The following is a 12,956-nucleotide window of genomic DNA, read 5'->3' as shown; positions in this document are numbered from 1 at the left end:
GTGACGTCAGTAAAAGAGATGATACCAAGAGCCAATATTTTCTGATAAGATTATTAGCTCTACTGCTTCTATATCACGTTGGCTTTTAACCTCTTTCCTCTTGAAATAGTATAGTATCCTTACAACAGTTATATTTTTATTGCCTTGTATACGTTTGGTTTCAATTACGTGCGCCGTTTTTGCCTCATCCCTCTTCCAAATGTGTGTTCTATGTGACAGCCACTACCTACTCTCCAAGCGGAGGTTAGGCTCCGGCTGTTTTTTTAACGTTTTTTTTTAGTCGTTTTTATCGGGCTTTCTATTTTGTCATTTTTCTTGAAGTACGTCAGCCAGGTTTTGACACAGCAAGATAAAATACAAAATAGAAAACCCGATAAAAACGACTTAAAAACCGTTAAAAAAACAGCGAGAGCCTAACCTCCGCTTGGAGAGTAGCCACTACCATGCTTTGGCAAACGCCGTGTCAAGAACTCAAGATTTCAATAAAGTCAAAATGTCTGCAGCTATACATCATTCTGTGCACGCATGCAGATCTGTTATTCTATCAATCAATGAATCAATTCATTCAACCAATGTACACGTCTGTAACAGCCTTAATGTAGATCGTGGTATGGCGCTTATAGAAATACTCTAAAGGGAACTTTGATAATGTGCAATGCGCGCCTGTAAACTTCGAAGAGAGAATGGTTTCGAAGTTAGACAAAACCGCAGGACGTTGATAACGTTATAAGACAAAAGCCTGGGTACCGTCCTCGAAAGTGGCGACTGTCTCGCTCTTTCCGCTTGTGCACCAAGTAAACGAAAGGGACGGAACGGGAGAATAAAGATATCTACAAAGGATGGAACCCAGGCTAATTTGAGATTTCTATATCGTTAAATCGCCTTTACTCGCGCGGGGTATCCTATATCCGTTCTAAATAAAAACAGGGTACTTAGGGATTTCAACACACGATGTTAAAAAAACTATGATATTTTGAAAATATCTGAGTTTGAAACCACTTGCTGTCCACTTATCATCCCTTAGTAGACTGTTATATACAACGGATATAGAAACATAAATATGATAAAGGTGAACTAGTTTTACCATTCTCTCTGCAGGATTTCCGCGAGAGCTCGACTTTGGTGAGGTCGCGGAGACCCTGGGCAAGGTTACTGGTGTGGTCCAAGTTCATGACCTGCACGTCTGGATACTGTGTGATCATCACTTCGTCCTCACCTCACACATAGTCAAAGGTCAGTAGGAAGGTCATCGTCCGATCGGACAGTGGCAAAGCATTATGGATGGGGTTGAGAGGGATGGGATCTGCGTCAGATATATGTTGCACAGACAAATATTTGAGGTGTTGAAAAATGGACTGGGTGAAATAAAACATGAGTGAGCGCGAAGATGTAACCAGAATAGAGAAGGCGAATAATCGAAGAAATCGCATCTGTCCTTGGGTCTGAACGCCATCCACACACAGCTTTAGATGCATGCCATTTGTGCGGCATGCCATTTGTGCGGAACGCCATCCACACACATTAGACGCATGCCATTTGTGCTGAACGCCATCCACACACAGCTTTAGATGCATGCCATTTGTGCGGAACGCCATCCACACACAGATTTAGACGCATGCCATTTGTGCGGAACGCCATCCACACACAGATTTAGACGCATGCCATTTGTGCGGAACGCCATCCACACACAGATTTAGACGCATGCCATTTGTGCAGAACGCCAGCCATACACAAGCAAACGTACCCGTCCTTGGTACTGATCGGTATCCAAACACAAGTAAACATGCATGTCCTTGGTGCTGAGTGCCTCCCACACAAAAACATCCCTATTCTTCGTACTGAACGCCATTCAAATACAGGTAAAAATCCATGTCCTTGGTACTGAATGCTATCCACATAAAAGTGAATATTCATGCCCTTGGCGCTGAATGCCATCCACACAAAGACAAACACCCCTGTCCTTGGTGCTGAACACCGTCCATCCATACTAAAATGCTTGTCCCTAACCATTGATCTTGTTTCCGGTGTAAGTGCCCCTTTTACCATCACCACGAATGACGGCAAACTTTGAGTTTTATTGATCCTTGTCAAAGATGGCCTAAAATAGCCCCCTAATCATGTTAAAACAAAGATCGTCTCTCCCTCTTCTCTTTCAGACCCTTCGGCAGACTCCCAGGAGATTTTGCGGGAGGCCACGGCGCAAGTCAACCTGGAGTACGATATCCAACACGTGACCCTGCAAGTCGAGGACTTCCACCCCACCATGAAAACATGCGACAACTGCCGACTTCCCGTAGGCTGAGTGTTTTACTCAAAGATATATGAAATAATATTCAAAGCCATTGATGTCAATCTTATCTATATTCAACATATATCCCAGAATGTACTAGCTATAACAAATTGAAATATGATCTACATATCTATATGATAAACAGATCTACGTGGTATAACAAACATGTATGTGAATATATAGTGTTACAGAGATACTCTAGTGTGTACGTGCATATATCTGAAACGTAAGGAACCAGAGAGCTAGTAAAAACGCGTCATGCAGTACTACTTTCAATTATACAAATGATATATCTGCGTAAAACAATATCGTATCTAAATGGAAATGTATTAACATGTTGGCGCGTCGTTTTGCAATGTAGTTTCCCCCGTTTTACTGTGGAGAGCTTTTGTTGAAGACGTCGTCTGTAGTTATGATGCAAGTATATATTTGCTAAAGATGTTTAAGTCTAGCAACAAAGATAAGCCGTATAGTTATTGATACATCACTTCATAAATTGTAATATAGAAAAGGCTATGGAGTATGCATGACATAATGACATCGCGTTTCCAAAATAAATTATTGCAAGGGTAAAATTAGAATTAAAGTACGAATAAAATACGATATAAATATACGTTATTGAAAGGAGAAACGACGACGAATGTTTGAAATGCTATAGAGAATCTTGAGAAATTGAATAAATAAAAACGCATTAAGCAAAATGATATCTTTACCTTCTGCTGAGTCTATGTTTTATTTCGGCACATCTGCATGCGTTTTCAACACTACACATTCTGGTTCACCCACACATGATGTGCAACTATCAATACATATCCTGATATGGATATTAGTCTTCAAATAACAACAACCCACTGGGTTTGACACGAAAAAAGTTCAATTCTTTACATCGAAGTGTACGAACACAAATAACATTGACCAGCTATCACATTCATTTTTAATCCCTCGGAAATACCAGGTCTTAGTTTAAGCTACTTAGTTTCATGACCATGGAGCGTCGTACTTCATCTATGTCTTCTTGGGTTGACAAAGACACGCGATCAGTACGACTTCAGTTCTTTATGCAAGCGCACAAGACGTTACAGACAACATATTGATGCTTAGGCCTAAGAAAATGAATGTTTGGAATTGCCGTGCCAAGCAAAAACTTGCGATCCCTTGCCTTTTTTATTGAGTCGACAGCTGGCAAGGGACAGAAGATTTTCGATCTAAAATATGAGTGATGAAAAAGTTGTAGAATCATTTTCCAACATCTTCCCCTCATCTCCATTACAACAGAATATTGTACGATGTACATCTGTACAACTAAAGTATGATGCTGAAAATATCAGCGTTTTCATGCAGTTCACTTTCAAATTGTAGTTGTTAAATAACGTCGGCCTATATCGAAGTGATCCGACAAACTATGCCGGCAAACTCTCCCTGCATGACAAATCCCCGGTGTGCTTATCTAAGGTTCTCGGGAAGACCTGCCTTAGCTGCCGAACAGATTTCCTGGCTAAAAGTCTGGTTCCCAGGGTAAGATCTAGAAAAATCAAGAGAATCCCTCCCTACTGATTCAGGATGGAAACGTGGAAATTATATGTCCTAGGCCTTACGAGAAAAGATATATTTGCACAAATAAATATAATATCTAAAGCAAACAGGCGACTTTGAGGTCCACCAGCGGCAGACTGAGGATGATGAAGAGACAACAGAACGTGAAGATGGCGCCAGGTGTGGTGACAGGTGTGGTGGCAGGTGTGCCAGAGACCGCGCTGGCGGTAACCTGGGTCCCAGTTTGGGGGAAACAGCGTTCTGGGTGACAGGAATACACGTAGTTGGTTACGGCTTTTATCATTATGCTGTTTTCAGTCTTTATTATCTACTAGATCTGATTGAAGTGGATACATTAGAATGTACTTTCATTTCGGAATAATTCTATTTCGGTACTGTACCCGTACGTTTTGCTTCACATCTTTACCCCCCCCCCTCCATGATCTACTAGTATATCATCATTACATATATGGTGTTTCTATTAGTTACAAATTGAAGTGGACATGTTGTCATGTTGAAATGTTTTGCTTTATCTTATTTTTTATTCGTTAGGATTCGACTGTCCATTTTTTTTTCTTCATTTTTCCCATAACAAATTAAGTTCCGATGGAAAATAATACAGGTTTTGCTATCACAAAACTGTACATATTACCATTCAGAGCCACATACACATAATTTCAGTCTAAAACAATGCCTTTTCTTCAGAGCACTAGTAACAAATGAAAGGAAGAGATTCATTGTATAAAACGTGCCATTACTCCCCAGGCTGTTGTTTTTACTTACCATTTTCTACAATTTTTTGTAATCTTGGGTCAGTGGGCTAGGTAGAAAGCAATTCACACATCCTTACAAAGTACGGTTGGGTGTCATGTCAATGGCCTACCACAAAGGATCCACCAGTGCCCATCAGTGAAATCTAAAGATATACCAGACAGACAAAAGTGGCTACCTTTTATGGGGCAATAAATGAATTCTACCATTTTGCAAGGAAACAAATCGTAGAATCCGACCATGGGCATGGGGGGGGGGGGGGGGGCAAAATTTCCTTTTACCTGGTGCCGAAGAGTTGGCAGATGTAGGCCCTGGAAACAGTCAAGATTTCAGTTGTTTCAGAAAAGACCCAATTTCACTTTACCGTATTAAGTCCTCACCTGCTGAGAGGTTGTTGGTGTGAAAGGTGAGCTGTCCCGCCATTCCGTAGGGACTGAAGTCACCTGTCTTGTTCACCCACGGCGTCACCTGTGGAGTTGTAGGGTAAAGGTGAGGTCACACATGCGTATATATTCAAGTCCGTTTGAGGTGCGTATGCCGCTCTTAGTCTCTACCAGGCTCCACAGGTCGCGGGAAAGATAGTACAAATTAGACAAATATAGATACATAACATGCCAGATGAGTTAGCTGACCGAGAAGTATGGTTAGCGACCCAGCTAACTCGTCTGACATGTTACCTGTTTACGTTTGTCCAATTTCTATTATTTTTCCAACGGCCTGTGGGGCCTGGTGGAGGTAAATACTCCCAAGCGCGCCTCATACGGACTTGAATATATACGCAGGTGTGATCCCACCTTTAGAACTTGTTTACAAGAGGAAGGACGCGCTGCTATATAAGCTTTTCATTTGACGTCGTCTGCGCCATGTTGGATTACAGCGTACGTGCACGAAGATGCTACTGCTTTATTCAATTACCCGACAACGTGGTCGTCAGAGGATTCAAATTAAAATTAGTATGACGTCAATAATATTATTAAAAAGCATGTATTGCCATTGTAAACTAAACTTCTGCCCTTGCATTTCAAAAGTTTAGACGCGGAAAATGTTTGTGCGAATAATAAACATTTTGCTATGGTCGGAAAAAACACCGTTATGCAAGGCCATGTTTTTGTTGCATTCCTTTGGCTAGTCCTTAAAAAGGAGTAATAAATGCAGCGTTAGGTAACTCTCTTACCTTTAAGGTGTAGGTCTGGTTCAGCTTGACTTGGTCAATGACGTACAGGATGGGAACGAGTGGATTTCTGTTCGAATCCTGGGAAGGAGAATGCGTGTGTTGTTTACGTTTGAATCATAAGTCATTGAGGGGTACACTGAGATTTTAATTGGGGACTGCATGTAGAGCTTTCAACGAACGAAATAAATTCCAGCGTACAGTGTACGAAAATGTAGAATGATGGGAGAAAACATTTGGAGGAATTGCACCGAAACGCTCGTCTTGCCCCCCACCCCAACGGTCACAAATCTATAGATCCTTCCAGCTCTGACCTTCAGAAAGCTTTGCTCGGTCTTTAAATCAAATATGCCTGACTACATAGTCTTAGAAGATGATATTTGAGGGTAGTCCCTTCCATTTGAGCGTTTGAGGGTAGTTCCTTCACAAACACAACACATCCTCACCTCAGCCACGGTCTTGTCAAACACACCATAGTGCACATTCTTCCCGTCATGCTCCGTCAGGCGGATGAGGTAAAGGACGATGTCACCACCTTGCTGAACGGGACGGACCCAGGAAATCCACGCGGTTGCCATGGCGACGGTTTTGTTCACCTTGCCTCCCCCATTCTCGTCATATTTGTCGTCATCCTGGACGTCCACAACCTCAACACACGTCACACTGACATTGAGGAGGGACATGTTGGCCGGCTGGCTGGCAAACACTACATCTGTAGTGATAAATAAGGGCGGGGTTACAGTTATGTTCTTAGATTAGACCTCATTGATTTGGTTATATGGATGACATCCTCTGGGAACCAAAAAACAGATGCGAGCGTGTGAATAAAAAAGGTAGGCCTAAAAAGGTTGCCTTCTTGATGAAATTTTAGTAGTCAGGAAGGTTAAACAAATGACTCAGCAAAAGGAGTCTGGTATACAGAACAAAAAAGTTCTTTCACGTCTTCTTCTTTGACCATTACGTTTGCCGACATTCTTTTGGCAACCTACGGCATGTTTCTCATGATTTGTACGATTTACAGTATAATTGAAAACTTTTTATTTTATTTTTGGAAACGGCCGAAAATTGATGCGCGCGCTGGTGTCATCCATATAGTACCTAATGATATGCCAAAGTTTATAAAAGCAAGAAATATGATATACGAAGAGTTACCTTGTTGACGACAGAAGTCCAAGTCTTGGGTACGCGAGTAGCAGTCTATGAAGACCACAATAAAATTTGATTAAAAGCCTCTTACTCTGGGACGTCATGACATATTTTATCTTTTGTAGTCCTGCTTTTACCCCCCTCACATGCAGCGAAAATCGATCGGACGACGAGTCTGCGAGCTCTAAATTACAAGGAGGCATAACCCTGATGCCGACGAAGAAATGGCAGAGTTCCCCCCTTCCCGTCATGGTCATGCCTCCTCGTAATTTAGAGCTTGCAGACCCGTCGTCCGATCGATTTTTGCTACATGTGAGGGGGTATTTAGAAGATACAGCAGTGTCCAAACACATTATTCAGATCCTCTGTAGCTAGACACGTACATATTACACAGTAGAAGCTAAATCCTCAAAGTATTGGACGTTAGCAAGAGTGGATATGTTCGAGGACATCAACATGCAAACAACAAGTTTTCTAAACCTTGCATTCATGAAATAAGACGTTCGTTTTCCCCCATTGGATCTACCTGGAGTGGTGAATATGTGCACAACGCCTCGCCCCGCGCTGTCTGTGTTGTTCAACACCACAACCTAGTGGGGAGAAAATTTGTATCATCTTAATCATTACACTGTCTCCGAAAACTATAAATAAGTAATAAGCATTCCACAAAAGTTCCACTTTTTCCTTACACAGCTTTACCCGCACTGTAGCAGTTATCTTACGGGTCCATCTGAAAAATTACGGCGGCTTTTTTCTGCACTTTTGGGCGTAGCTCCTACGTGGCAATGTGGGGCACCCTATGGCTACCGGACTATTTTGGGGCACGGCTGGGTCCCGGACTTTTAAGTCACAGTTAAAAATCAACCCAGGCCTGCGACAAATAGACACCGTAACCTAATTGTAAAAACACTGAGAGGTACACTCGCGGTATCCGACACTCCACCGAGACAAATTTGGGCTACACCTACTCTCCAAGCAGAGGTTGGTGGGGAAAATCGTAACCTTTTCCTTTCACCTGCTGGTGGGAAGGCCGGTCGAAAAAAAATTGATGAAATGAAAAGGTCACGATTTTTCACACCAACGCCTGCTTGGAGACTAGTAGCTACACCAGCTATGGGCACCGGTGCAACCATGACCGTAGCAACAAACAATCACGGTTTTAACAATGATTTTCATGGTATTCTAATTTCCTACAATACTTTGAGCGTGAAGCATAGACAGTTTCTGCACAAAAGAATTAAAATGTGAAATAATGCTAGTGATTGATTCTGAAAACATGTTATTTGTTTAATACCCACCTCAATCACGTAGTCGCGCGTAAACTTTAAGTCCCCGACGGAGTAGGATTCACTCTCCTGTAATACAATATTTCACAGACATTTTATACCTAGGATGAATGGCACACAGATAGCTTAATTTCGTTCCTTGCTTTCTGCATTGGCGTTGTTTGAATATGAGACTGACAATGATGTAAGGTTCGGTTAACGACGTTTGCGATATAAAAAATGGCGCAGTACTTTACACGGTCATTAGCCCAACTGATGTATGGTAGAATTCACCCTCTTTGTCAGACATATAACGTCATATCATTTGTCACACGCTCTCCTACACCGATAGAGTATCAACGCAAAACTCCCCATTAAAACTTCACCACCAGAATAAATATGAGAAAAATGCAATATTCTTGTATATCACACTGTAGATAAATGTTGATTCAGGTTAATTCACACGTGCGTATATATATATATTCAAGCCTGTATGAGGTCCGTATGGAAGTCTTAGCCACAGGTTGCTGAGAAAAAATAAAAGAAATTAGGCATATATAGACAGATAACATACCAGACGAGTTAGCTAGGTCGCAAACCATACTCATCGATTGGCTAACTCCGTTGGCATGTTATGCATCTATATTTGTCCAATTTCTAATATTTTTCCAGCGACCTGTGGGGGCTGTTAGAGGCTAAGACTTCCACACGGACCTCATACGGACTTGAATATATACACACGTGTGGACACACCCTTCATATAGCAGCTAGCAGTTACGGCCGGACTATAGTATGTATCTCGATCATTTGACAAGAGATCAGTGTAATAATCTATAGCTCATTATCGACTTTGGATTTATCTTACGACGAAGACGAATCCACGATCCTCCAGACGTTGTCGTGCCGTCGTAACTCCTGCGCCGACCGAGGACGACCCGATCGAGTCGAAGTCAAAGTCAAAGTCCCAGTCGTCTATGAAGTCTTCATCCGTCTGCGCGTCAGTGATGTCAGCATACTGGTCCTGTAGAAGTACCATGTAGCCCTCGGGGTCAACTCCTGCAACAGTTTTAATCTACGTTAGATTATTACCTCCTTGAAGATGGAGGAACTGTTTTTGATCTTTGTATTTTTTTGTCTTGGAGTGTGTCCGCATTTATTTGAATATTGTAGCGTGAGAGGCTGTGATGTAGAAGATGGTGTAACAGGATACTGGCAGGATGGGAAGGTTGGCTTGGCCCTGGTCCAACATTGTTCCCGCAGGATGTGCAAAATGCAAAGACAGAATTGGCGAGAAATTGACAATCATAATGAATAAAACATGACATTCACAAAAGCTTTAGATATTTCACAAGAGATTTCTTGTTTTTAGAGAGACTCGGTAGGAGCTGACATATAATAGGAGGTGGAATACCATCATGTAATAAATTAACATATGTATATACTAAACGCTAGTGGAAGACAAAGAGTTAAAGAATATAGAGTGTCACCATTAGGTTGTTCCCAGGAAACTGTGACGTCAAGTATCCAGTTCTCGTTCTCGCGCTGCACGAGACTTCTTATGCCAAACGACCCCATGTCGACTACGGGAACCTCTGAATAAAAAACAATAAAAGGAATAACTACATTGCTTTCTTTATAGCATTTCATACATTATGTTCAACAAATTGATAATCACATTTGGGATCATTTGTGTCTCAACACTGTGTTGTGAGCGTCCTTTTCAATGTTTAAAAAAAATGATTAAGTTATGACTTTAAAAAGTCATAACTAAATCATTCATACAACAATACAGTAAGGGCTACTACACGATACAACATGTATTATAAATCGACTTCCCTGAACTAAGTGCTGACTACTTGCCATCAGATCGAAATCTTGCAAACCATGTTTTCCGGTTTTCTACAAGCCCAGAAGAACCGGATGAACGCAAGAGGAACAGAACAAACTATTTCTCATTCCTTGCCAAACTCTGCGAAGTCACCCGATGTCCAAATTCGGTCAGATTCAACATATGTTCGCTCGGATACTTCCCGTACACTTCTCCTCAACAGTTATCTATACTCCTATTTTGTTTGTCTGCCAACTGTTATCTGATTCAACATGTTCAACATGCACCGTTTGTTGGGAGAAGCTACAAAACAATGTGCCCTTTATTCTGGTCATTTTCAGTCCATACGCCTCATACGTATCAAAATACAGCCTTCTATTTTTGCTTTACATGCATACAGCCTCCCTTCTTGAATTCATCTTTTCAGATTAAGAATCAAAACACCATGATGGCCTATTCTTTTGTTGAAAGGCATCATATGTCATATGCCGTCCGTACCTCTGTTGTTTGCTTAGTTTGGCCAAGCATCACGGCATTGTTGTTGCCATCTGGGACTGTCAGGTATGTTTCCAGGTAGAGTCAACAGGCCAGGGCCACACCAGTGGTGACATCGGTATCGGTTTATTACTGTTGTCGTTTATCCCCTGTTACAAGCCTTATGTGACAGGTTTACAACAGCAAATTGAGGACATTTTAGGACAGTTAAGGATGTGTTATACAAAAATTAGTTGTTTTTCTGACGGAAAAATTTGTCGTATATCACTGTCATGGGTTCTGTAATTTCTTTGGTGAAACTCTCGTGACAAAAAAGATGACACAATGCATTGGACACCGTCTTTAGCCGAACCAACATGCGGTGTTTTTGTTAAGTCTACCCGCCCACCGACAGGTGGTGACCTGCTGGGCAAAAGGTAGCTGCAGATGGTCTGCATTATTAGTAATGACAGATTTGGAGGTTTACTTTTCAATTAATAATAAGAAGCATTTTTCCTGAGTCAGAGAACCACAAGGTTTGGATGTCATACATGGTTTGGTTACCGTCGACCTCTATACGACCTTACCTAGTACCTAACCAAGATGGTATCAAAGCCAGGACTCTGTTTTGCACTTGAGAAATATGTTCTCTTTTCATGTTGGAAAGACAGGAATTCGGAAAGATGCTTCCAAGTTTTAACATCAAAATAATTTTAATGTTAAAACTTAAAATAATTTTAATGTTAAAACTTGGAAGCATCTTTCCGAATTCCTGTCTTTCCAATATATAGCAAGTTAAAATTTCATGTTAGCACTACAGAGTTGAGAACCGGAGGGAAAGAGGACAGCGATCACTTAGTGTGATTGTAGGAAAACCAGGCAAATCTCTGTGCCTAAGGCCCGCTACCGGATGCACATCCTCCCTCAACAGTCTCACAGCAGTACCTCGACTTTCAGTCAAAACAACGCCAACGAACCGAGGCATAGTGGCTATGGTTCCAACCAATCCAAAATTCTTCACAGTGAACTTGACAAAATGAAATCAGACGTTCACAGTAAGATTTTTCAATGTGTCAACTCATATGGCGGCCAAATGTTTTAAAACGTTTTATCGAACACACAAACGTCTAGGTCAAGCGTAACGACCTTACTGTCGTCTGAGTTTAGCCTTGTTACTTACGTAGATCCAATGCCCCCGAGGTCGCTAGAATCGCCATGAGAGCAACTGGCATGGTCAACCAGTCGGTAGACATGATGAAATGTGTACCTTCCAATCTTACTACAGAAGTACAGAGTTGTGAACTGCCGGTGAACTGCTCTGAGCAGACAAAGGAAGTAGTCCCACTTTCCCCAGCTTTGGAGTTGGCAAGAATTCAAGAACTGGAGACCCCTTATCTCGCAGGAGTTACTCTGCGTTACACTAAAGCACTGAGTCACTGAAGGTGTCGTCTAACATGGCACACCGTACAGGGCGGCACAGCTGCACGTCTGTGTTTCTCGTCAACGTGTGTTCATGTGAGAGGAGAACGGAGGAAATATCGACAGGTGCATGCGCTTGAAATGAAACAGATGATTCGCTTTTCTTGCTAACAGTATTGCCATTTAAGTGATATGAATTCCTATTACCTACATTAAAAAGGAGATATTGTTTTTGGTGTGTCGATGTGTGTGTGTGTGTGTCTGTCTGTCTGTGTCCGGATATCTGTGGTCAGCATAACTTTAGAACCAGCGGATAGTAAAGTTATATATACCATAGGACCATATAAAGACCTGCTATATGGTCTTTTGACATTTTGGTGGCAGATAGCTTTTGATGCAAGGTTAGGGATGTAGGTTAGGGTTCCTAGCAGCTTGCTCTGGAACAGCAGGGCTGAGGTTATTGTGAAATATTTCATGGAGGATGATTATACAAAGGAACGACGAGTTTCCAGGATTTTCGGCATGAATGTAGTTTAGCCAGAGATAATGACATGCAGATTATGCAAACAAGGACCTAATTTGCATAATATAAGTCTGTAATTCTGGACCTGGCCCATAGACTAAAAAGATCGAGCAACATATTATCTTAGAAGAAAGGTTTCTATGTAAAGGATTACAATAGCCTGAGATGGGGCGCAAGTTTGTAGAAGTGTTTTATGATGTTTTATGTGATGTGGTACTGGAGTAAATATGATCTGGATCGTGAAGCTCGGAGTTGGAGGCTCTGTTGAGGTTATTGAATAAGTTGGGCCATGACCCACATGCGAAACACTCATAACTTCGTAGCGCCGTCTATTGATTATAGTAAGCACGACAGCTACAAACACTGACATAGGCCACAGCAAGTAAGTTTCATGGATGGCATCCTCTGCAGACTGAAAAAAAGATGGGTAAATTTTCCAAAAAGACAAGAATCAAAGCGACGAAACTTGGTATCACATACGGCAGCCAACAAGGCATACACTCCTGTATTCGCGTATACATGTGGCTAAATTTGAT

At 41.7% G+C, this 12,956-nt stretch overlaps 2 protein-coding genes across 4 annotated transcripts in view; one reads left to right on the top strand and one right to left on the bottom strand.

Annotated features, from left to right (window-relative positions):
• Positions 1-1,099: 1,099 nt before the first annotated feature.
• Positions 1,100-2,994, top strand: LOC118424036 (zinc transporter 2-like; the record flags this gene model as incomplete). Its single annotated transcript, XM_035832480.1, is given in 2 exon segments — positions 1,100-1,233; positions 2,157-2,994. Coding segments are annotated over 2 exon segments (280 nt in total), but the record flags the coding sequence as incomplete, so codon positions are not given.
• LOC118424056 overlaps positions 2,995-12,956 on the bottom strand; it is a 62,565-nt gene continuing 52,603 nt past the window's right edge. For 2 of the 3 annotated variants that reach the window (XM_035832516.1, XM_035832517.1), the window contains 9 exons: positions 9,664-9,768; positions 9,042-9,232; positions 8,210-8,266; positions 7,438-7,501; positions 6,918-6,962; positions 6,212-6,477; positions 5,769-5,846; positions 4,975-5,062; positions 2,995-4,084 (listed from right to left, as the gene is read on the bottom strand). In XM_035832516.1, the coding sequence (XP_035688409.1) occupies positions 3,921-4,084; positions 4,975-5,062; positions 5,769-5,846; positions 6,212-6,477; positions 6,918-6,962; positions 7,438-7,501; positions 8,210-8,266; positions 9,042-9,232; positions 9,664-9,751 (1,041 nt within the window). In that variant the 5' untranslated portion in view covers positions 9,752-9,768 and the 3' untranslated portion in view covers positions 2,995-3,920. Of the gene's footprint in view, positions 4,085-4,974; positions 5,063-5,768; positions 5,847-6,211; positions 6,478-6,917; positions 6,963-7,437; positions 7,502-8,209; positions 8,267-9,041; positions 9,233-9,663; positions 9,769-11,658; positions 11,925-12,956 lie in introns of those variants that run through there. The other variant, XM_035832515.1, reaches the window with a different exon arrangement.

Source organism: Branchiostoma floridae, chromosome 10 (assembly GCF_000003815.2).
Source record: "Branchiostoma floridae strain S238N-H82 chromosome 10, Bfl_VNyyK, whole genome shotgun sequence".
Classification (NCBI taxonomy): domain Eukaryota; kingdom Metazoa; phylum Chordata; class Leptocardii; order Amphioxiformes; family Branchiostomatidae; genus Branchiostoma; species Branchiostoma floridae.
This window is presented reverse-complemented; position numbering and strand designations above follow the sequence as displayed.